Genomic DNA, 25,029 nt, shown 5'->3' with positions numbered 1-25,029 from the left:
GCCCCGGCCCCCAGCCACCCTCACCTCTGCCGTCCTGTTCATCACTCCTATTGCTCTCCACTGCCTTCCCCGTAGCATGTTGGCTCCTTGGGGCACAGGCTGTCTCTTTGTCACCAGTGTTGTGCTGGCTGTACAAACAAAGAGCCCTATATCCAGCAGCCGACAGCACTTTGCCACCAAAAAGAGATGAATGGACTGGAGTGAATCAGGAGCACAAAGAGCTGCAGTTCAGGGTAGCAGGAACCTACTGAGGCAGAAGGAGTAACTATTAAAAACATGACCATGTGGAGCAGGCAAAAAGATGGAAGAGCCATCAATCAGCTTGGAAATACTAAAGACAAGGAAGGAGCCTTGCACTGTTTGAGGTGGGGTGGCTGGGACATGCTGCTACATGCTCTGACACAAACAGGAGAGCAGCAGTGACAGGCACAGCAGTAGCAGCCCCTTGCAGGCACTAAGGGCTGCCCTCCACCACAGGCAGGCTGCCAACTGAGCTCATGGTCCTAGGAATCCTTGCCATACTCTGAATATGCAAACCTCACAGCCGCACAGGACAAAGATGGAAAAAATATTGCAGGCATAATTGCTGTCTCAGGTTAGTTTCTCCAGGAGCACATGATGGTACAGTAAGATTTCTTGCATTTCTTCTGTCAAAGGTGTAATGTAAGAGTGGGCTGAGGAGCATAAGAATTACAGCATGTGTGCGGGAGACCTAAACCCTGGCTTTGCTGCAGTCACTGGGGCTGAGGATACGGCCTTCTCACTGCCCTGGGCTCAGATCCTGCCCATGAAAACAGTGGTGTCACTTCCTTAGCTCACCTGCAGCTCTGGAGACTCATTCATTAAAATGTACAAGATTTCCCAAAGAGACAGGTCAAGTGGGGCAGGCAGGATTGTAATTGTTCTGCCATGTATATATTAACTGTGGTTATAATAAAACATGGGCACTAACTTATTCATGTGAAAAGCAATCCCTGAGAGCCAGCCCATGAGGCAAGAAAGCATGAAGTAACTTCTGAAACTGCCAAAAGCCCACATTCCCTCAGCAGTACTGAGAAGAGCAGGATCACTCCCTGACTCCAAGTCTAGACAGTATGCCCCTGCATTCAAAAGCAGTGAATAGGTCTTATGGGGTTTGCTTACTCCGTAACATGAATTCAACACAAAACATTATGTTTTCCAGGACCCTGGCCTTGTCTTACTCCATGAAGTGCTGCCTGCCAACATTTTCTCCAAACCCCTACGTAGAGAAGGAAGCCTCCCAGCATCTTCCAGACTGGAAACTTACTGAGGCCAACTCCTCAGGCTTAATGATGGACCCAAGCTTCTCCCAGATCCACCCTAGATCTGGTGAAAACAAACATTCAGCAACAGCTCACGCAGAGGTTCCAGCAGGAAGAGCAGATTGCAGGGAGAGCCGGGCTCTGCCTGTGATCCCCAGTGAGTCACAGTTCCTGACAGCTGGCCAAGCACCATTCCCTCTCACCTCAAGGATGGGTGATCCCTGCCTGCGGGAGGGAGGGAGGGAGGGCTCCTCCACAAATGAGCAAACACGGAGACTTCAGACTGTCGGAGGTCAGGACTGCAAATTGCAGGACTCCTGCCCCCGCCTAGCAGCAGACCCACATCCAAAGAAAGCCTCACCGTGCAAGTATGAAGCTGCAGTGCAGCAGTGAACTGGCCCTGCTGCGAACACGCTGTCTCTGTCTCATCGCCTGATTCTGCACAAACTAGGTACGTGTTCCTGGCACTCGACTGCAGCCCGCCCTGGTGCCAAGCTCCAGGCCTGACACAACAGCATTGTGCAGCAAGGCAGAGAGTGGATTCCCAGGGCATTAATCACTCCCCTCAGCCTGCCTGCATGCATGCTCAGCACACATTAACATTACCTCCGTGGAAGACTGCCTATCCCATTTTGCCATGAGCTCTGAAGCGTGTCTGGTCCAGCGTGGGCTGATGAAAGGAGGGACCAGAATGAAATGACGGCTATTAACTCTGTTACAATATTGTTTTGAGACCTTCAGCACAGACTGGATCAAGCCACAGCAGCCAAAAGAAGGCATTTACACACTGACTGACTTCTCATATTCCTCCTCTCTTTTTGCAGCTGAAACTGGGCAGGGTAAGAAGTCTCAAATAACGGACTCACCAGTATCACAAATAACTGTCAGGCAGTTGCTCAAAGTGCCATCATTGAGATGGAAGTAGACCTACTGAAGCTGGTGATATAAATGTCCTTGTTGCATCTTTTTGATGGTAATGGTGAGGAAATTAGTCTCTGATGAGTTTCTGTACCTTAGAAATGGGAGTTCTGCCTTCCCTGCTTTTGCTGAAAGGTGCTGAAGCAAGAATTTCAAGCACTCACGAGATAAGGCAGCAACATGAAGAGATTATTTTAGGTTGACTACAAAAAGTATTAACAAACAGCCCCAGTAAAAGGAGAGACCCAAAGGGTTTTCAGACAGCTAATCTGGTGGTATACCCAAAGTGCTGATCAGATCATGAGATAAAAAGCAGTATTGTATGGATGCCACAAATTTAGAAGCCAGAAAATCAAAATTCACAGGTGCTATCACCACTCGTTTCCCTCTAAATAATGCTTTTCCGCTTCTCACTCAAGAAGTAGCACTGTTAGAACAGGCTACGGTCAGCGTGACAGCACCGTAACTGAAAAACTAACATTTTATCAATCAGATCAAAACATGCAGTGTGGGCTTCCACAGGCACAATTGGTTTGCACAGGAGGGACAAGTGGATTCTTGTGCAGCAGATGTCTCAATCTCTATAAAAACTTTAGAGCCTGCCTGAGCAGTAGACCAGGAAGGAGCCAGATTCCCAGAAAGGTACAAAAGCTGTTTGCCACAGAATGATTAAAGAAATTAATATTAAAAATATTAAACAAATACTGCCAGTGATCTTTTTTAAAAATTGAAAAATGCCATGCATTTCACTTAGGTCTTTTCATGCCTCCTTCCACTCATTATAGCTCAATGACTGTTCACTGAAAACATAATCCACCCCCAGAGATGGAGATGCCTCTCGACCCCGTTCAGTGCACCCTCCAGCCGCTGGGTCTGGCTTTGACAAGAGATATGCTGCAGCTCTCTGCACTCTAGGCTGCAGGATCAGTACGTAACATGCAGTGGGAAGAAATCAGGAGTGATGCTTGGCTTCTCATGCCACTGTGTCAAGAACTTACTAACTATATGCCAAAGCATTCTTATCCTTTTCCTCTGTTCCCCCCTGTGGTCTCCGAATCTAGACAGCCCTCCTTCCCTCCTCCTTACCCCACTGTATCTGCTCAGCTTGCACAGTCCTTATCCACACTTCAAGGGTAGGACGTTGCCTGCACACCAGCACACTCCGACTGCCAGCCTTCAGAGCTGCCGCCACCGGCAGTTACTCCCCCTGCTCAGAGCAGAACATGTTGCTCTGTAAGCTCCCGGAGGTCCTTGCTTGCCTGCACATTCCTGGGTGGGATAAACAATACCCCGCTGAGCCAGGCTGCCTGGGCCCCAGCTGGAGATAGTGCCAATGCAGGGACTGCAGCTCTGGCGAACTGCAGAGCTGACCCTATAAATCCCGACAGAACGGACAACACAGAAAGCAGGGCAAAATCCCAACTAATGGTGTGGAGAAGAGAAGCCTTCTCCCACCAGGAAAATGCTGACTGCTGCAGCCCCTTGTTAGGATGTGCTGCTTGTTTCAGCGGATCCCAGACAGCCCCCCCACTGAGCTTCACACAGTGGGAAACAGGAGGTCACCCCTTCTGCACTCCACCTCCTAACCCCATATGGCTCCCAGGAGGAAAAGGAATGTCCTCACTTTAAAAGAAATAGCTTCTTTTGCTTTGTCTGTGACCTGATATACCAAAAATCACTGAAATTAATAAATTTAGGTGGGATCATCAAGTCCTCCACAACCAGGATGACCAAGGACAAAGGCTGCTTAAGCAGGCTCTAGCCTCCCCCCCAGCATGGGCACCAGTTTGGGGTATTTGTCACAGGAGCTTTGCCACATACCATATAAGTCATTCAAACCACTTGTTCTTCTCTCCAGTCGAGCCCTGGCTGTCACAGTCCTTGCACCTGCTCTGTTGCAGGACGTGGCTCAGGGCAGGCTGGTGGCATTTGTGTGGGGTAAGCATAGCTTGGGGAGGAAGGAAGAGGAGCTCGTGCTGGGCCAGACGGCAAGCAAATGAAAGTCATCTGGAAACTAGAGCACAGTATCAATTTTTAATGCAAAGCAGAACACCTTGCCACAACATGTGAGCTAGAAGACTGTGATGGATATTTAATCCCTGGCACTGGGGACCCAAGCACGCAAAGGCCAGTATACCAGTTTAGGAGACAAGAGTTTCCCAAACTCTGTATGGAGTGGCTGCACACACCTTACAGACCTGTTACCTGTATTCTCCCACCCCAAGGCATATGGTTGTCTCTTGCCATTTTTGTAGACAGACTAAAATGATACAACTTAGAATAAGAAGCCAACAAAACCCCAAGAGCAGCAGCACTTCTGTTGTGCCAGTACCCATGGCTGGGCTACTGGGGGTAAGTAGTATACAATTACAAAATCGGTCATTACCGAGTACATATCCAAAACAGGTTGAACTGGGACTACAAGGACATTCCTTAATACTGAAGCACTTGACTTTGCACCCCAAACAATATTTTTCAAGACAGCTTTTGGACAGAAGACCATTACGATGCTTTGGCTGCTGGGCAGGGAATCCAGAAATTCTGGAAATTACTTGTGTTTGACTTGGAAGCACTGCTCTTTGCTCACCTTCGGTCCTGCTCTGTGCTGTTTGTTATCTTCAAAGAACCTAAATCCCCAGCAGGGACTCTGCTGATACCTGGCATCACATGGACCTCTTCCTTTCAGAGGCCCTAGGTGCTCCTGAGAAGGAAGCAACAGATTTTATTTCCTAACCAAAATGTTCTAAAAATAAGACAAAGTAAAAGCTGTGTCACTCAGAAGTGGGGTGGAGCAATCCTTAGAACATGATTGGAGAAATACTTCTGCTGGAGGTAGAGGGAAAGTTATCAATTAAGGTAGTAAAGTGCTAAGGTAAGCACAACTTACGCTGTCCTACCCAAGCTCACATCACCACTGTCACAAAGTCTGTCCGAACAGTCACCCACGCAGGGACACCTCAACCACACGTAGAGCCCTGAGACCCAGCCAAGCTTCCCATGACAGCTAGCAGAGCTGGTGCTCTGCAAGGCTCCCAGCGTCACTTCTTTCCTCCCCCCTGCTGCTCAGTTCCTCCCATCCCATTGCCAAGCTAACATTTCTTTAAAATCATTGCATTTTTGTACTAGTTTTTAACGTCACTGCTAATCCTAAGTGGAGCAGCTGGAGAGAGAAGTGAAACCTTTGGCCTTGGCAGAGGGGAGGATTTCAAGAATGGAATGGCAGAAGCAGCCAGCTCGGAGATGTGGGCATCAGTAGTGCTATGGACGGCCTCCCAAACAAGAAGGACACATTTAGACACAATGCCCAGCACGACTCGCAGCCAGAGGAGTGAGTCAAGATGAGGGGGATGATGGTGACGTCTTGTAGCACGGTACAGAGGCTGTATTTGGTAAAGCATCTGCAAAACTGCAAATTCTGTATCTATAAACTCCTTCAGGCCTTTTGCAGAGGAAAAGATAGAATCACAATGGAAGCAAAGGAGAGAATGGCATAGGCAAGGGGAGAGAGAGCCTTTCAGAAGAAACTGAAACTTATGGAAACATGACAAACCTCAAAACAGATGTTAACACTTAAGACACAGCTAGAGGCTTCCTAGGTATTATGGCAAGGAGAATGAGATGTGAAAGGACAGAGGTGTAGGGAGTACTTCAAATGCCAGGAATGGCAGCAGGGATGCTTGAACTCGGAGGCCAAATTGTGTCAAGGACAGGATCAGGTGAGGCTCCACTCAGGGTCAGCACAGGAGCAGCAGTCGCCTCTCAGAAGGTGCTGAGGGTGAGCCAAGCTTCCAGACCCTGGTGAGGCCACTGGAGGAGGCACCTCCAGTTCACCTCCGTTAAAGGCAACGGTGTCAGGCTGGCAGCGATGCAGAGGAATCTGCATTTGCTGGAGTGAAAACAAATGGGGAACTCTTGTGAGTTTCTCTCCTCAGGCTGGCTCAAGCAGAGCAGATGCTCTCAGAGGAGCACTGGCCAAAAGCACAGCGCTGCAGCCTGCAGCTTCAGCTCTCTGTGTGCAACCCCCTGTGCCACCCTTCACCAGTGATACTGCTCCAGGCTCCTGGCGCCGGACCACTCCAGACCCGCATTGTTTCCACAGGGCCAGGTGTTCCCCTGCAACAAGCCGTCCAGGCAACACGAGCTACCCCCAGCTGCATGCCTGGTGGGTGACCACCCTCCGTCACCACCGGCTGAACAGACACGGCTTAAGAGACCGAAATCCCAACGAACGCGACTTGGGGAGTAGATGGGCAGCTCCTGCCGTAACCCCACGGCTGCTCCACGCCACCGAGGTGCCCAGAGTGCTCCCAGGGCAGCGTGGGACGGAGCCGGTGGGGCACAGCAACGTCCCAGCTGGGCACACAGGGCTGGAAGGCCACACGCTGCCACAGCCCGGCTGCTGGCACCAAGGGAGAGCACGCCCCCCCCCCCCCCCCCCCCGAGCTAGCAACACCCCAGCCAGGGGCACCCACCACCCCCGGGCCGGCCAGCGAGGCCCGGGTCAGACCCCGGGACACGCAGGGCCTCAGCCGGGTGGCGCTGGGGGAAGAGTGCCGGTACGGGATGAGAGGGCAGCGGGGGCCGGGCGGGGCGGGAGGCGGCGGGCTGAGGCGGGGGCCGTGGCAGAGGCGGGGGGCCGGGCCGCGCCGGGGCCCCGGCGGAGGCGCAGGCCGGGCGGCCGCGGGAGCGCGCGGGGCTCGGGGAGGCGGGCGGCCGGCCGGCGGAGCAGCGGCTAGGCCGGGCGGCGGCAGGCAGGGAGCGCCCGGCTCCCCGCCCCCGGCCGCTCCGGCGGGTCCCTACCTTCTCCCGGCCCGCTCCGGGCGCCGCAGCCGCTCCGGCCCTGCGGGTGTCGCTCCCGCCTCCGCCCCCCACGGCCGCCCAGCCCCGCCCGGGCCCCGGCCCGGCCCCCAGCGCCCGCCCGGCCTCGCAGGGCCCCGCCCGGCCCTGCGGCCCGCCCCGCCGCCCGGCTGACCCCGCACGGCCCGGCCGGGCCCGGCGTGGTGCCGCTGGGAGGCCGCGGCCGGGGCCGGCGGGACGGGCCAGAGCTGCTCCGCGGGGCCAGGCCCGCAGCCTTGGGGACCCCGAGACCCCCGGGTGACACGGGGACATCCCCCTTCGCAGCACCGCTCGGCCCCCAGACTGCGAGCGGCCCCGCCGGCGGCCCACGGGGACACCCCCACGCGGACACGCTGCCGGCGTGGGGTGCCAGGCGCGGGGACGTGGGGTGCAGCCGCCCCCGTAGCCACCGGGCCGGGCACGGCAGCTGCGCGCCGGGCAGCCCTGCGAGCGGGTGCTGGCAGAGCACCCACAGCCCGGCGCGGAGCAGGACAGGCGCTGCCCGTGCAAACCCTCTTCGGCTTCTTCCCTACAGAGCGCTGAGCCCGCAGAAGGAGCAGCGCCGGGGCTCCCCTTCCCCGCTGTTGCCTTCTCCTGGGAGTCTCTCGCTGCCTCGTGGGCTTCAGCTTTGGCAGCAGCTGACGAGCGGATCTGTGCTGTCCATCTGGTGCAGTCTCAGTTTTGCTGCTAGGAGCTGGCTTGGCTGCTTAGATACACTGTAAGATCATGCCAGAGCACCAAGATGGAGAAAAACAAATAGCTCCCTGGCAGAAAAACGTGACAGGGAGGGCCAGTTTGTGCATCACATCCAAAAAAAGCCTCCATGCCCTAAGGGATACCATCCCTCAGCAACACTCTGTAAAGCGCCGTCTCTCTCAGCCCCCAGAGCACTCACCACCGTTTGGCACTTGTTTGTGCATTTAGCTATACTTCTCCATAGCAACCACCCAGATCCCAGCGTGGCTTGCCAGGAGCAGGGTGTGCAGAGCGTGTCGCACGCGCCACTGTCGGAGTCCTGTCAGTAGGTGAACTGGCTGGGTGCTGACTCCCTGTCTGCTCTCCTGAGGCCGGGACCCACACTGCTGGTATGGCACGATGCCTGCGACAGAGGGCCTGAACCTGCACAGGGAGCTGGGGGCTCTCTTCTCCACAGGTACAGATGCTTGTATACAGCTTGGTGGAGCTGAAGAATGTATGCCAACCCCTGCCACAGGGCTCTAGATGTTGTCCTCTGACTCAAAATTTCTGCTGTTCTTGGCTGCCAAGACAGGTTTTGAGCGTTTTTCGTCATCCCAATCCCTCCTACAGCCTTTCAGGTCACTGCCATGACCAGCTCTCCTCTGCTGACTTCCCCAGGAAAGCTGCCTCAATATTATTTGAGTTCAGTTATTTCTGTTTTCCCTTTTTCTGCCTCCTCCATGACAGCCACAGAAAGCAGCATGCATTGCATGCACAGAGTCCTATCTACCCTCCTCACCGGGGTTTCTGTTTATCCCAAGATCTTCACAGTTTTGCTTGTAAGAGTTTTGGTTCATTCTTCCAGACCTGGCTTCACTTTGTTTACATGTTTCTCCAGTGTCTGCATACAGTTCTGGTCCCCTTATTTCAGAAAGGGTAAAAGAATGGAAGAAGGTTTGGAGGCAGGCAGTAAGGATGCTCAGAGGTATGGGAACAGACTGCACAGTGAACAACTGTGTAGGCAGGGACTGTTCAGCTTGGAAGGAGGACATAGGATAGAGGAAGAGGCCTACAAAATCTTGAGTGTCCCAGAGAGGATGGGGAGGTTTGCTGTGTCTTCTGACACAAACCTGTCAGCTGCTTTTGCCTTGACTGGAGCTTCAAAAGAACATGAAACCACTGTGCTGCAGATGTTATGTCCAAAGGTTTACTGCTGGTTTTAGCCCACACTTCTTGCAACACTGGGGGCTAAGTTCATGGCAAGCCTTTCAGAGACGTGCTTAAGAGAGTGCTGCCTCAGAAACATTTTGTAACCATATTTTCACGTGGACAGCTTGGCCATGGCCAAGTGGAGCTTTCCCAAACTGTTCAACACAAAAATATTCAGAGCTGGGAGGAGAATGAGCTGGACAAATCCCAGCCCTTCTTCCAGAAAGTTGCATGCCATAGGATTCCTCTTGTAGGGGAAAAAGCTTGTGACCGAGACTCTAATTTTGCTGCTGCACTGCCAACCCCATAAGCAGCCTGTGAGGGTGAGTGATGTGGCCTCCTGGGCTGTCTGTCTTGTGCTAGAGAAAAATCCCGGTCCTCTGACTCTGCCCTGGAAAGTAAGGGGAATTGAGATGGTCCTACATTTTCTAGGACCACAAGAGGGCAACATGAGAGCACCCTGCAGCCAGTAGGCTCAGCAAGGGGACCTGTGACAGTCCTGGGGTGCAGGTGGCATAGGCAGCTCCGTGCAGGCTGAGCATCACCCAGTCCAGGGACTGCCTAGCTGAATTAGCCAATTGAAGGCTGCTCCTTGGGAGCCCTTTCGTTGCTCTCAGCTTCATACACATCCTCAGAGGTGAGTGGTTAGCTCAGCCAGCTGAGCTAGTGCTGTGTTTGGGGGCAGCAGTATCTTCTTGCATATGGGTCAGACACATGGTAACAGCAGACCCTTCTGCATGCTGCTTGGGGCCAAGGCTGTGGGACACAGGATGCTCTCCCTCATCCTGCCTGTACATCCACCAGGAAATCTTTTGGGTGAATGTGCACTGACACGTGGCTTCAAACAGGAGGGTCCAGCATCTGGAGTGATGCTGCTGGGCTTGGCCAGGGGAAGAGGTGTTAAAACACACAGGAGTCTGAACATCTTAGTCTCACCATCTTTTTTTCATTTCCTTCTGCCACTGAATGATAAAAAATGAGAGAATCTGAATTCAGCTTTCGTTGTGAATGTGGAACTGGCCAGTGCCTCCAGCCCACACTGGCCTCTGCAAACTGAAATCACCCACAGCCACGGTTAAGTGCACTACCATTCCTGGTGTGCACTTTTTTTACAATAGCCTGTATAAATACCCTGCAAGGGACAATTTGCTCTGCCTTTACAAGAACAGGCACGACAGAGAAACAGCTTCTGTCAGCAGACAGAGCTACAAGAGTGCGTGTGTGATGCTAGGGCTGAAAATGCCACTAGCATCTTGTAGCAGAGATGGAGGAGGAGGTGACAGTGAGGGATGAAGTACAGAATATTGCCTGTGCAGTAGGGTGGCAGAGGTTGCTCACAAGAGATGAAGAGATGTTTGCAAAAGAGGAGGAGAAAGGGGATATCTGGTGGACACTTTCTAGACAGGCTTGAGACATGGAGAGAGCCAGTACTATGGAGGGCTGTATGGGGGGGATTGGGATAACCAGCCAAGCAAAAAAAAATCTCTAGAGCACATTGGAGGGACTGTTTATCCCTCTGGAGTTATTTTCTATGAAGAATGCTAGAAAGGTTTTTCCTGCCTAAGATATTTTTACCATGTAAATAACCAGCTTTGTTTCTACTCTTGTTTCCACTCCAAACCTGCTCAGGCAGCCTAAGCAGCATTTTAAGGCCCAGCCTTTAGCACCCCACCTCAATGAACTATGGATCATGTTTTCCCTAATGCAATTACAACTCACATGGCTTGTGCTGCACCTGCACAACACACTGCTGGCATCAAGCATCCACCTCCCTGTTGCACATTGACAAGACCAAGGTTCAGGGTATTTCTCTCAAAGGAACATCAAATCAACTATGCATCACCAGTTGTCAGACCTCACCTAGTTGCTCCTGTGCTCCGACTAATAGTTTGTGTTGGCTAAAGCAGACCAGAAGGCAGTGAGCCATCTGGTTTGGGTTTGAAGACATAAGGAGATGGGATAATCCTTGGCTTTGACCAGTATGTATCATTTGAGCCTGTCTGACTACAAATAATCCAAACCAGCTACCAGAAAGTCCCATCTGCACATCAAGACAAATGTGACATCAGCCAGGAGATGACCTTGGACCACCCCCTCCCAGTGCTGCATTCCTACTTGTGGTGTTACCAACCAGCAATAGCTCTGCTGTGGGGGGGTACAAACTGTATTCAGAGTTGGACACATCACTGACCTGCTAACTTCAGGGTCTACAGGCAGCAAGCGTCCTTATCTGAGGGAGAAGCATGGCATTGGCACCCAGAGGACCAGTGCCAGGATTCACGTGTCCAGCCTGTGAGTGCAGCAACCAAAGACTAGGGACTGGATTCATTCTCCCTGGTATGCACTACGTCTGGGCATCTCATGTGGGCTATAGCAACTGAGTCCAGGAGTAAAGGGAGCAGAGCTCTCCAATATGGAGTGAGTGCAGGAGAAAAGCTCAGCAGCTACAGACACACTGCCTGGGGAACTGCGGCCCAGGCACATTTTGTTGTGAATGACTTCACGATTTTCTCAGGGATTAAATACTTCCTCGTTTAATAACCTAATAATTTGGGCTAGCTTCATGCTGGACTGTTGGAAAGTTCACTGGCTGGAGTCATCAGCCAGGCCTCGTATAAATGGCTTCCCTCAGCTCTCAGCCAAGTGAGCTGTCCTCATCTTTGGGTCCCCCGGCGGGTGGCTCTTGGCACTACCTTCTTCTGAAGGGCTTTGTTGTTCATGCGTGTGCCTGAGGCTTTACGCTCCAGGGGCTTCCTCACCACATCTTGTTTGAGCCGGAAATGCACCTGAAGAAAGAACAAAAATAATCGTGTAACACGGTGGATGCTCTGCTGGCTCAGGGGTCTGCAGGACATGCCTCTGCTGCTAGCCTTCAAAGCTGACTCTTGGGCCAAGACAAGCAATAACAGGCCTTAGCTAGTATTACGATACAATGGGAACTCAGTTCTTAAATGAGCTGGGAACATTATTTTTTGTTTCCTGTGGAATTGTTGTACCAACAATCAGCTACATTTCTTATGCAGAGTTGCTCCTGTGGCAATATGATGTCCTTATAAAATGAGCTGTGAAAGGCGAGGGACTGAATTGTGATCTTTCTTCATCTCTTCTCACAAGAGAGTAGAGAAATAGCATTGCTTTGCATCTCTGTGAATATTTAATACACAGGATGGTTTAAACCAGTCTTTTTCAATTGCATCTTGTTAGCTGCATCCTGCTTAAGCAGTCTTTCAGCAACCAGTGCTTTCAGTAGATCCAGACCAAAAAAAATCCAGGAAAGAAACCACCATCCACTATAGCCATGCAAGCAGGTACAAGGAGAAGGGGTCAAGAAGCATGCAGGACACAGCATCAGAGAAATGGGGAATGGGGAGGCCATACAGAAAACACAAACTGGAATGGGGCTGTGTGGACTTTCTGGGGGAGGGATGGGGTGAACGGTGGGTATGGGAGGTGCTGCAGGGGCAGAGGGAAATGGGGACAGGAGGGCTGCTGTGGGGGGAGATCTGCAAAAATCAGACCATCAGGGAACAAATCAGTCTTCTACAGTAACATGGTAAAAGGAAAATCTATTTTAAAAAGGAAAGCCAAAGAGCAAAACAAAGGCTAGGACTGGGCTTGACAGCTCTCTATAAATACATCAGGGAATAAATACCAGGGAAGAAGAGGAGCTATTTAAAGCACAGCACTGGCATAAGAACAAATAGGGATAAACTGACCATAAATAAATTTAGGATGAAAATTAGAAGGTTTCTAATCCTGAGAAAAGGGCAACTCTGGAAGAACTTCAGAGGCTCAGTAGGGTGGGATGAAGAGAAGGAGGGTGGGAGAACCACCGCAGTGTATTTATGGCAGAGCCTGACCAGTGTACATGCAGTGAAGCAAATGATGTGCCAGGATGTTGCAGCCAGGGGGTTCTTGCTGGTCCTTAAAGAAGGTGGCATCTGCAGTCCCACCATGTTCACAAGGCAACAGCAGGGGCAGGAATCACCACTCACTGTTTTTATAATCAATTTCTAGCTGTCCAGCCTTGCCCTCAGAAAGGCGCTGTAGGGGACACACTGGTATCCAGAGTACTTCATATCCCAAAGGTACTTGGCCATTCTTTGTTGGCACACGGTTCTCATATGCCTTGGGTGCTCCCAGCAGAAAAAAAGGCAGACTTCAGCCTCCTGCTACAAGTATGATAATGTGTTTGCTCCCAGGCAGGATGCAGATGATAGCAGAGCACTGAAACCCATAGAGCCAGGGGGTAACAGAGCCTCAGGGAACAGATGCTGTCTCCACATCATCATGTCCTGGAGAGTGAGGAGGATACAGGGACAGCTAAAGAGCAGCAACCCCAGCCAGCCAGCCAGGGGCTTTCCCCTTAGCCAAGAGGCAGAGGGACACACAGGAGTGGGCACTGCAGCCCAGTGCTGCTGCAAGCCCTCAGTAAGGAATCAAGAGGCACAGGGCATTGACTTACTCTGTCCCTCTCTATGAGCTGTGTCTGCCAAAGCAGAGAGCCTGTAACCACTGGCAATGCTCTACATCTCATCTTCTTTCTCTACTGTTCACTAGACATCTGCCACTGAATTTCTTCTACCTGGGATGACCACATTTTGAGACACCGTCATGACTATGCAGCCTGACTCACCAGTGAAGGTGCAGCTGGGCCCACTGTTGTTGTCACCGTTTGGGGCTGGTACCCCTCTGCAGAGGCTGTGACAGTGTAAGTGCCAGGCAGCAGCAGCCGGAAATAATCCCCCATATCACCTGAAACACAAGGTGGAAAGAGAAAGCACTCGGGATGCACAGGGAGCAGAGCAAAAGATATTGCAGTAGGTCTTGCTGAGTGTACTTCCTCGAGGATGTGTAGCCTTCAAAACCCAGGCAATTTTTGGCCTTCCTTCCAAATCTGCTGGCTACTGCAAGGCTGGATTCACACTGGTACACTGCAAGTCATGTCTCATTAGTGCCACAGAGTAGAGGTAAGTCTGCAAGTAAATGTCAAATGAAAGGGGACAGTACAGTGGCGTTGGCTCTGCCTGTGCAGGGAGGCTGCAAATCTGAGCGCTCACCAGTCAGATGACAGCAGATCTAAGTGCAATTACAGGTCCAGTCTGACTCCTTATGCATAATGCACTCTCTAAGTCCTGTCATATACAATTTTGCTACATTTGGGTTATCAGCAGTGTTTTAATTGCTCATCAGTTCAGCTGCTCCGATTCTCTCTGTATAAAGGAAGCCCCAGGAGCCCTTTGATAGACCGTACTGGTGTGGTTGGGGACAGGGGACAGCAGCACATTATGGATTACTTTGATAATTTGAGTATATTCCCATCTATGGAACTGGACGGGTGTTGCAAATTTGAGTAATCATTATAGGCAGCCTGTGTTATTTTGGCTTAGGTGGGGCTAACTGGAATGAGTGAGACACATGAGTCAGGGGCTCCCAAGGGAAAAACAGAGAGGGTGGTTGGCAGGTCAAAGGGAAGAGTTTTCTCCTTCTGCTCAGCCCCAGGGAGGCTGCACTTGGATACCGTGTCCAGTTTTGGTGCCCCCAGGTCAAGAGAGATATGGGAGAACCACAGCTCTTGACCCACAGGGAGAGCTCAGCCCCCACGGGAAGAGCTGGGGGACCTGGGTGGGCTCAGCCTGGCGGGGAGGAGGCTGAGGGGGATCCGCTCACAGCCAACAGTTACTTGAAGGGCAGCTACAAAGGTGATGGGACCAAACTCCTCGGAGCAGTGCCAGACAATACAAGGAGGGGCAGCAGCCACAGATGGCTGCTTGAGAGTTTCAGGCTGTATCAGGGAGCACAGCTTTACTGTGAAGGTGGTGCAGCCCTGGCACAGGACAGCAGGGAGGCTGTGAAATCTCCATCCTTGGGGATCAGTGAGAATCAGCTGGAGGGAGCAATGGCTGATCAGAGCCAATGTTGGGGACAGTCCTGCTCCAGGCAGGAGGTTGGACAGGAGACCTCAGGGGGCCCTTTGCAGCCAGTGACTCTGATTGTGACCTCCTGCATACTCCACCTTCCTATAGAGGTTGGCATAGTAAGTGCCAAACATTAGAGTGTTACTGAGTCACAGACCTATGGCCAGAAGGAGTTCTGATGATTTGATAGTCTGACCTCTAAAGAGCTGGAATATCAGCTGTTTTCTGCAGCCAGTCTAATGTCTGGTCCAGCTGGAGAAGGGTGTTTATGAAAAGGAGGTTATAATTGGCCAGCAAATGAGAAACCACCACAGCTTGGATAAACTAAAGTGGCACTTCATTCTCAGGCTAAATTTGTCTGGCTTGAACTTTCAATCTTTCACATTGTTCTGCCATCGTGCTCTTTACTACCAGCTACTGTCTACTTGAGTAGATTTTTCCCTCAATCTTTTCTTTGGTTATATACAAATGTATTTCCTTCAGGTAAAACAGGAGCTGACTCTCTGAAGTACTTTACAATAAGGTTTGTGTTCCAGTTCTCACATCTTTCTTTCATAAGCTTTCCTAAGCACTCCCTGAGCCAGGATGCACAGGCACATTTCTCACAGTTAGTTCTCTTGGGAAGTAGACCATGCTGGCCACACATATTACAGCCTCGCCTGCTAACCTCCTCCCACATGCCCAGATAGCCTCTGAGAGGCTGTATCCAAAAGGGACAGCATGCAAGGGGACTGACAACCCACCAGAGGTGATGTCATGGCTGATTCCCTGGACAGAAATCACTGCTCCTGCAATGCCGTTGTTGTTCTCGTCTGACACCATCCCTTTGATGCCCTGGTGAACCTGCAGGGAGGGAGACAGACTGCTGGGTCAAGGACCCTCCTTCACTCACGAGGGTATTGCCAAGCACTGGAGGAGGGCAGAGCTCTGGGGACAAACCCACCTTTCTCCAGATCCTTGGCTCTCCTGGTTCCCCCCAGCAGAGCCAGTCTAGGACACAACAGCCTCTCAAAGGCCACCAACTAGAGCACCCAGTGAGTTCCATGACCACCTCCCTTCCACTCCTAGTGCCTACTGGTCCCCTATCATCAGGGCCAATGGTGGCCTGCAGGAGAAGGGTGTGGGTCTCAGGACTGGCCCCTTACCTCTTCAATGAAAGCAACAAGGGCCTCCCGGTTGGCCATCCATTGCCGTTCCAGGTCCTCCTCAGGGGGGAACTTATTGCAGCTCAGCTCCAGGGTGATTTCAAAGCAGTTGGTGTAGAGGTAATTGAAGTCCTGCATGCCTGGAAGAGAAGACCTTGTGGCCAGGGGAATGGCCCCCCTTCCCTCCCCACTCTTGTGGCCCAGGCATCCTGGCCCCTGTTTGTATTTCACCAGAACTGTCCTACTCTCCCTCTTCACTTTGCACGTACTGCCTCCTCCCTGCATGACAGCACAACTAGAGCCTTCTCCCCCCATGCAGCCCCCTCCCCTTGTGGCTGCCTGACTCTGTCCTTCAGCTGGATCATTCACCACTCTGCCTTCAGAACCTCATGGACGTTGGGTACTACAGGGGCTATATATCTCTTTCCAGTTCCTCTTCAGTTTTTCTTCTAGTCTAATTTGCTGACTTTCAGTTTCCTCAACACGCCTTTTTTAATTAGACTTTTCATGAGCCAACAGCTATAAGAAATGTCTTCCCTTTGGTCTTGGGTCTTGATGGAGTTATGCCATAGCATTTTCAAATACGCTAACAGATTAATGCTTCCCTTGTCCAGCAGCACACAGTAGGTCTCTGCAGACCTTGGCTGTTTCTGTGGTTCTTTCCCAAGCCACTTCCAGTCTTCCCAAGCCATTTCTTGGTCTCAGATACAGACACCAGAATGATGTCTAGTAAAAGGCACAGTGCTATCGCCGCAGCCCTTCTCCAACCCATCTTGTTCTGAGTTTTCTCATCTATCCTTTCACCTCTTCTCAGCTCAACACCTTGCTGTGGGTGGTGCTCACCTGCCCAGCCCTTACCTTTGCTGAGCGAGTACCAGGATGCCCCATTTGTGATCCCATCGGCAAAGTAGTCCCCGCAGTTCCAGCCACGGTGCATCCAGCTGTGGGCATATGAGTAGGTCTTGGCCAGCTAGAGAGAGAGCAGCCAGTGGTCACTGCTCCAGCACCATGCAGCTAGGGACCCTGCCCGGCTCTGGGCAAAACATCATCCCTCCTGCACAGGCTTCACTGGGGAAATTGTGAGGGAAGTCAGACAGGAGACAGCTCCTGCATTTTACTGCTCTGGAATACAACACGAGGTGTCCAGAACCTCTATGAAATGTAGGCAGATGAAAGTTTAGGAGGAAGAGCAGAAATCTGGCAAGATGGAGGCTTACTGATGGCACAGGTGGCTTCTGCTCTGCTCCTGCTGAGATAAGAGGGAGCAGAGGGCACTGGGCCCATGCTGGGTCACCCAGCTCCATTGGTGCTGCCTCACACACAGCAAAAGGCACTAACAGGGGGAGAAGGGATGTGAGAAAAACTAACCAGTATCAGTGCTGACACAAATACCATATATATGAAGGGAATTTGGATTAGGAAAGAGTTTGGGCAACTTCTGGTTCTAGCAACAACTTGTTTATTGCCCTTATTAAGATTACTGCTTATTTTTAGACATGAAGGCAGGGCTAAAATTGGGCCTTTTACACAAGTAAAACACAGTTTAAGAGAGACCAGTGTTTGCATTTTCTAATGCAAATTCTATACCTTTGTATTATGGTTCAGATGCTGGTGTAATCTCATTCTGTCAACAGGAAAACAGTTACTTCACTACATTTCTGACTTCTGAGGTGATATGGGTATCATTAGCCTACGCCCCAGACTGCAGCCTCTCGACATCTGGGTACGAGCACAGCCCTGCTCCCAGCAGGTCCTGGCAAGCTCCTACACAGCCTCTGCTTCCAGAGAAGGCTGAAGTCCAGCTCACACTTATTTTTCTCATTAACTGTTCTAATGCAGACTTGCTTATTCTTGTGCTGGATGTTTCCTAATGGAAGCAGTGACTGAAGGCACTGTTTTCTGGGACATCTTAACAATGGAGAAAAACCACAGGCTAGTACTAGCAGGATCAGCAGCACGGACTGATACATTCCCTGATGTCTGCCTATGCTCCTGGTGCTCTTTTTGTTGTATTTCTTACTCTTCACCATCTGCAAGCCCCTCCTGGGCACCCGCCTCCCTTATCCTGCTCTCAGCAGACCTCCAGCTAAATCAGCAGACCTCTCTAACAAAAACCTGCAATGGTGCAGCAAAGCTGGGGGCAAGCTCTGGCTCTGGAAGAGCAGGGTGGTACTGAAGACACTGGTGGTACTGGGGTTACAGGGAACCCAAGCACGGGCATGGACGAGGCAGGGGCTCCCAAAGGTTAAGACTGGCCTGTTTGTGTGGTGGGGCTGGCTCACAGTGGGACTGCCCTGACCTGGCTCACGAGCCTGTGGCTGGCAGAAATGCCGTAGTCTGTTAACAGTTACTTCCAACACGTTTCTTGGCTCAGCTCCGGCATGAGGCAGTGACCAGAGACTCCCAGCCAGCTCATGCACACTGCACCCTGCCAGGGCTGCGGGAATGCCCTCGCCTGCTGGGGCCAGGCTCACCTTCTGAAACAATTTGTCATCAGGGGTAGGCGTGTTGACCGTGCGCCGGTGGCTCCTGAACCGCTGGTCCTGAGATTTGTCATAGGGGTAATTTGCCACCACCGCTCCACCATGCAGATTGGCCGAGAGCACAAAGTTGTAGCTGCTGATCCACTGGATCACAGCCAACGTTTCTGGCTCCACCTGTGAGGAGAAGAGGGATGGGGACAGGAAGAAGAGCTCAGCCACCTCTGGGCCAGCCGTCGCTCCACACAGGCTGCAGCATAATCAGTCACATCAGACCCTGCCCCACAATTGGCCTGCTTCACTCCTTGCAGCCTCCTCCGTTTTCCACCACCTGCCCTGATATACAGAGCAGGCTCCTTCTGTGCATACCCTGCTACAACTGTCCTGATGCAGCCCCAAAACCTGAGGTGCAGGCATTAGCCAGCATGTGCCACCTCTTCTGTCTTCTGTCCCATGCATTGCAATCTTCTCCCCAGGCTGGCCATGGTGCCAGCATCTCCTCCTGGCAGAGGTGTGAACTGTGATACGGGACAGGATTATATCACATCTCTCTGCATGCAGAAGGCATAGAGAAGGACACAAGCACTGTGCAAGCCAAAGGACAGTATATTTGTGTGCATGCTGAGCCACTCTAAGAGGATTCCAGCATCCCAAACTGGTACCTGGCTTTTCCAGTTGTCAGGCAGTGGGATGTGGTGATTTGGCCCACTGATTTCCCCACTGTAGTACATGAATGTGTTGAGGTCAGGGAAGTTGCGGTTCAAGTCCACTCCATTGGCGTTGTTCCTCCCTGTCAAGTACCCGTTGCTGTCCGGGCCCTGTGGGGCAAAGGTGCATCACGGGGATGAATACAGGGTGGGCACAGGCAGGCTGGGTATCAGAGCGGCAGGGACCGGCCGTCGTAACGGCACTTCGGTGCCTCTGAATCGCAACATGTGTGTTATTGCTGTCAGGACAGTAAAGATTATTGGTACTGACAGGGGAAGTCAGTAACAATATCTTCATTTTCCAGGGTGACAGAGTAAGGCACAAGCCAAATAAACAATTTGCCTCAACTGAAAGAGCCATGAATAAAATATCTCCCTGAGGTCTAGCAGTAGAAAGAAAAGGGTGACCTTTTGGAGGGGGGGATTAGAGGACTTCCCCCCACCCCATCCCTCATGTCCCTTGTCTGCTCATGATAGTGGCATTCAGCTGCCACTATCCCAGCCTAGGACAGGGGATTTGCAGTGACCCTCCTGTGACAAAAAATGTCTGGGGCAGGTAAGACAGGTGTACAAAGCCTCCTTCAACACCTGCCAGGGTCACCTGTGGCAGGACACACAGCACAAGCTCTGGGCACGGGAGGTGAGAAGCAGTGACACCAGTTGAGGGGGACAAATTTGGCAGGGCATGAAAAGGAAGGATGCCCCCTCCCCATAGCCACAATGGTGAAGGGGATCCCGCAGGGATTTGAAGGGCTTCCTGCCCCTACCCGGCTGAAGGAGGCGATCGCTGCCTGGTACCTGCTTGGCAGCCACTTCGTACCCATCGGGGTTCATGGAGGGCATGATGTGGATGCGCGTGTCGTGGATGAGGCGGGTGATCCGCTCGTTGCTCCGGCGGTACTCCTCGCACAGGAACTCAGAGAGCTGCAGCAGCAGCTCACGGCCCAGCACCTCGTTCCCATGCATGTTCCCAACATACTTGAACTCTGGCTCCACTGGAGAGAGCAAGAGAGTGACATCATCAGCCAGGGCTCGAACAGGGCAGAAGGGCCAATTCCTACTGCAGGGAGCCTGGGCAAGCCCAGGGAACCTCCAATAAATGGTGTGAAATGGCCTCTACCCTTGGAAAATGCAAACCTCGATAAGGGAAAGTGGCATCTTTCTCATATAGACTCCCTCCATTTTGCCACAGCATCTTTGGGAACAGCTCAGGCTCTCCACAGGGTTGCTGCTTCCCTTTGGAGCACACAAGAGGATGTATTTAGAGGAGGTTTTGTCTTGGTCTGGGGAGAGGCAGCACTGGCAGGATTGCTGCCACCCTGAGCCCTGGGGTGCTGGGGCCTCCCAGCTCTGTGGTGGGTGGCAGTGGGGGGGGGACAGGCCATTTGTCCCACCTCTGCCCTTTGCAGTTTGCTCTCAGTGCCTATCACCAGCAGAACACATTCCTGGCTCTGCATGCTTTAAGGAGCTTTTCATTACTCTGCAGGATAAAATCAATCCCTGTCTCAGGCAGAGCCATGCTCCTTCACTGGAAGAGCACAGTTGCCTCTGGCTGCTGCTGTCAGCCCCTCACTTCCATGCTCGTGGGAAGCAGCAGCAGTTTCCTCCCTCCCTCCCCTTTACCCGCCTCCAAGGAAAGGGTTTAGGTGCTTCCTCACCCTAAAGGGACAGGGACGAGAGCCTGGAGAAACCCTCAGTGTCTGAGTTGAATATGGATCAAACTGTTCCTTGGGCAGCTCCAGTATGAGCAAAAAGGTCTTTTGCCACTGACTTTTCTAAAATGAGGTCTCAAAATACAGACTCAGAGACCACAGGCAGACAGTATTCAGAACAGGACTTGCTGCTTTGTTGAAGGAGAGGCAGCACGCATGAGGGACGGATTATGCTTTCCCAGAGAGTTTTTTAAAGCAGCTACTTGTGGGAAAACAAAATGTCCCATTTCAGGCTGGATGGATGAGAGACATCAGGGGAATTCAGTTAAAGAGAGAGCCTGACCTTCATACAAAAGGGTGAGGAAAAAATAGGGTGTTGTTACAAATGTCATCTTGCCAGAGCTTGAGACTCCCATTGCCCTGTGAGTTTTCTGGCCACCAGCAGTGATCAGATTCGCAGTGGCAGTGTGCAGTCCTGCTGCCATGTACAGTGTCTGTCAGGATCCCTGGGGCAAAAGGCACCACAGCCCCATGTGCTGCTTCCAAAATCCCCCGAACCTTTGCCATGTAGGGAGGAGACACCGCATCTAGACACGCTGAAGTTAGATTCTAAAAAAATTCTAATTTTGTCGAAAGATTTTGCTTTCCATATCTTTTGATTGCTTTGCCTCAGCACAGGACACCACAGGTGGCCAACGTGTTTTGGCCTGGTTAGATTTCAGGGACATGAGAACTGATTTAATTAGGTAATCCAGTTATAAAAACTATAAAAAAGTCCTGGGGATGTGTTCAGCCTTTATTTAAAAAAATAAGGTCTTGGCAGGGATTTCTCTTTCTCTGCTTTGTTCAAATCTGCAGCAGGACTTGTCAGCCCTTCTCAATATGCAGACCCTCAAACATTACCCACGTGGACACACAAGCCCTAATACTGCACATAAGCCCAGTGACTCTAGGCTTGCTTTTTGGAGATACTTTTCATGACCTTCAAGGGAGATCAGTTTCCTGAAGTCCTCATGCTACACCCTGAAAGTGCCAGCCTGAGGGTGGTCCATGCTACAAGCACGGCTGCAGGTCCATGCTGCCTGTCTGGGGCAGGGGAAATCTCCATCACCTCCTGTGGCCCTTCCAGCTGCTCTCTGTGGTTCTGCAAGTCTAAAATCCAGTGGTGCATTGCCAGTGCCCTTTGCTCACTCCTTGCTCTGAATCAGCCCCTGATGTGCTGTGGAGGTGCCTGAGGTGTCCTCAGCGCTGCGTAGGCTTCCCTGTGCCGAACAGGGCTGGTGGGAGATGGTCAGGGCGGGAAGCCCCACATCCCACCTCACAGCACCCCTGAAGGCGATACCCTGGGCCGCAGGAGGGGAGCAGCATGCCCCCAGAGCAGCATATCCTTGGACAAGCTGCTGCCAGACATGGGATGCTGTGGGGTTTGGGGAGCTGCTCTGCTGAGGGGGCACAGGTGTGGGTCCCACTCACCTCTGCCACACTGCCAGCAGTTTTCCATGTGACTAGGTTGCCTGGACTTGTCAGCCCCTGAGTTTAACCACACCAGCCAGGATTTGAAAAGTCAAAAGGTCCTGCAAAAAGCAGGCAGAGCTCTGTCCGCATCTTCTGCCCAGGGGCACAAGATGCCCTGTGTGCATTCCCCCAGCCTGGAGAGCCAGCTGGTCCCCTCAGCTCCCCAGAGGCACCTGGCTGCCAGCAAAGTCTGGCTCTGCGGTGTCTCTGTGCCGCACAGGCAGCAGCTCAAGGGGCCATTGCTGCCAAGGCTCCACAGGGCCACGTGGCAGCGGGTAGGGATCTCTGAGGCCGGCCGGCCATTGGGACTGCATAGCCTGCGGGGTTGGCTGGGTGGTGGGAGCCCCCAGCCCACTCTGATGGGATCCCTCGCTCGCTGTCCCCCTGGTTTTGGGGCCTGGAGGAAGAAAGGCCAAACTCTTCCCTCCTGCCACTATCCAGCAGCAAAGGGTGGAGGGTGGGTGCTGCCTCTCCCTGTCTGCACAATGCTGTTTTGGGAGAGAGAGGGTGGCAGAGCAAGTGGGGTGGGAGGGTCTTGCCCACGTTCTCACGTTAGCTTGCGCTGAAAAATCAGAGCTCCGTTCAAAGTACGTGCCCAGGCCATGCTGCAGCTCACGCAAGCACACTGCATGCATGCGTGTTTTACGTGCATGTCCCTGGGATGGCTGCGGGGTCCCTGCCAGAGCCGGCACTGCCTGACACCCAAGCATCGCTGGGAGTCCTGCCTGGAAAGGGAGATACCCCCCGCCTCACGCCTCAACAGTCCCTCGTGGCAAGGAGTGTGGTGACGAAGCCTGGCCTCTCCGAATCGCTGTCCCCGTCCCCCCCGTACTTACGGGGCTCATGGATGCCCGGGTAGTCGCTGAACTCCAGCACGTAGAGGTGTCGGCCCTCGACACTGCGGCCGATGCTGTAGATGCGGGTGACGTAGGGGCACTGGCTCTGCACGCGGAACAGGGCCTGCACCATCTCCTCGTAGCGATGGTGGAGAAAGCTGAGGGCGGCCGCCACCTCGAGCAGAGTCAGGGCTCCCACGAGGGACCGCAGCCACCCAGCCATCCTCCCGCGGCGCCGGGCGCCCGCACCAGCTCCGAGCCCCCGGCTCCCTCCCAGCCGGGAGCTTAAAGTGCAAACTCCAACCAGCTCTTTCCAGTTCCCGAGTGCCAGCCCCCTGCACCTGCGGGCGGGGGGCGGCGGGGGGCGGCGGGAGCGGGGCGCGCCGGGGCCCCGCGGTGCAGGAATGCTCCCCCCGCCCGCCCGCCCGCCGGCGAGCCCTCTTTCCGCCGTCGGAGAAGTTTCCCCCCGCTCCAGCTCACTTATTAACCGGACAGTAAACAGGCCCCCGCAGCCACTGGCTGTCACTGCAGAAGAAGCGCAGGGCTGGAAAACTGGCTGCGGAGGGCGTCGGGGCTGCCAAGCGCACGGCAAGCGGCGGGGCGGGGGAGAGGAGAGGGGGGCGGCGGCGGGAGGGGGGGGGTGATGCCCGTCGCCGGGCCCTTCCGTGGGGCAAGAGCCGAGCGGGGTGGGGATGGCGCCGGTGCCCGCACGGCTCCCACAGCCCTGCCCGGCCCCGGCCTGCCCGGCGCGGGCAGCTCCCGCCGCTCCCCCCCGGGGCCCGGCCGCCAGCTTGGAGCCGCGCCTGCTCTCCCGCCCCATCTCCTGGGGAAGCGGAGGGAGAGGCGGCTGCAGGCTCCGCGGGCCCCTCTGCCCCGGCCCCTGTGCCCTGGCAGTCCCGCTCCTCCCGGGATAATCGGAGACAGCGACCGCATCGCCCTCCCCTCAGCTGCCCCCCCAAACTGCCGAGCTAGGACGTTGCAGGGGGAGGACAGGGCAACGTGGGGTTTGACGGTGGTGGTGTCTGCTGAGCAGGTACCAGCAGGGAGAGCTCAGCTCAGAGTCTGGTGTCTCCCTGCTGTGCTCTGGGAGTGAGTGGGCATGATGATGAACTCCAGCAGGCACTGGGCAACTGGCAACAGAAAAAAGCTCAACAGCCTAAAGGCAGATGAAAATGCTCTGCTGTCTGTTAATAAAGTGTTGTAGACTGTTTCTGGATTTGGGGGAAGCTGGTTCTTCTCCACCCCTCTGCCACGTACACGCTTGCCTGGTGGGCAGCGCTCACCTCAGGGTCCCTGGGCAGACAGGCACAGCTGTGGGAGGCAGCCTTGCTTTGCAGCCTTCACCCCCCGGGGGCTAAAACTCCAGCACCTTAGCAGCTCTGACAGAGATCTTTGTTAGGACATCCCTGACACAGAGCCCAAACGTGAGCCTAAACAGCCAAAAGATTTACCATCACGGCTGGACATGCCAAGAAAAAGGTTCCTTTGGCCATGCTAGAAATGAGCTTCTCCTGACATCAGCAGTGGGCTTCTCAGGGTACTCAGTACCATGCTAAACATCTGCCTTCCCTTCAACCTTGAGGTGGATCCATTCCATGTTGCTCTAATGCCTGTGACAAGGGCTGCTATAGCTGCCTCTTCCCCAGCAAAGCATCCTCTACCAGTGCTGCCCAGCACCACCGCTTTCCTACCTGTCCTCCACATCCACCTGGGCCGGCAACCGCCTTTCTGCCTCAATTTCCCAAGAAAAACAGTGGTAAAACCAATGAGCCCCTGTTTATAGCCTCTAATGCAAACAGTGCTGGTTGGTGGGCAAAGCAAATGACTTGCCTGATACTGGCTTGGCTTACTC

General features: G+C 53.2%; 2 protein-coding genes across 5 annotated transcripts in view; both read right to left on the bottom strand.

Annotated features, from left to right (window-relative positions):
* DNMBP (dynamin binding protein) overlaps positions 1–7,059 on the bottom strand; it is a 35,832-nt gene extending 28,773 nt beyond the window's left edge. Inside the window, exons 1-2 of one of the 4 annotated variants that reach the window (XM_074907515.1) lie at positions 7,002–7,046; positions 25–244 (exon numbers count right to left, since the gene is read on the bottom strand). The gene's annotated coding sequence lies outside the window, so the exon portion shown is untranslated. Of the gene's footprint in view, positions 1–24; positions 1,622–4,022; positions 4,404–7,001 lie in introns of those variants that run through there. The other 3 variants (XM_074907516.1, XM_074907517.1, XM_074907519.1) reach the window with 3 other exon arrangements.
* A 4,399-nt stretch (positions 7,060–11,458) lies between these two features.
* On the bottom strand, positions 11,459–23,665 carry CPN1 (carboxypeptidase N subunit 1). Its single transcript, XM_074908404.1, has 9 exons — positions 23,178–23,665; positions 19,973–20,169; positions 19,130–19,285; positions 18,462–18,644; positions 16,846–16,957; positions 15,988–16,127; positions 15,586–15,685; positions 13,561–13,679; positions 11,459–11,710 (listed from the first exon to the last, which is right to left on the bottom strand). The coding sequence occupies exons 1-9, from the start codon at positions 23,398–23,400 to the stop codon at positions 11,579–11,581; spliced, it is 1,362 nt and encodes a 453-aa protein (XP_074764505.1). The 5' UTR covers positions 23,401–23,665; the 3' UTR covers positions 11,459–11,578.
* Positions 23,666–25,029: the final 1,364 nt, after the last annotated feature.

The sequence above is a fragment of the Athene noctua genome, chromosome 5 (genome assembly GCF_965140245.1).
Source record: "Athene noctua chromosome 5, bAthNoc1.hap1.1, whole genome shotgun sequence".
In the NCBI taxonomy this organism is placed as follows: Eukaryota; Metazoa; Chordata; class Aves; order Strigiformes; family Strigidae; genus Athene; species Athene noctua.
The sequence above is the reverse complement of the archived record's forward strand: the minus strand, read 5'-3'. Positions and strand labels throughout refer to the sequence as shown.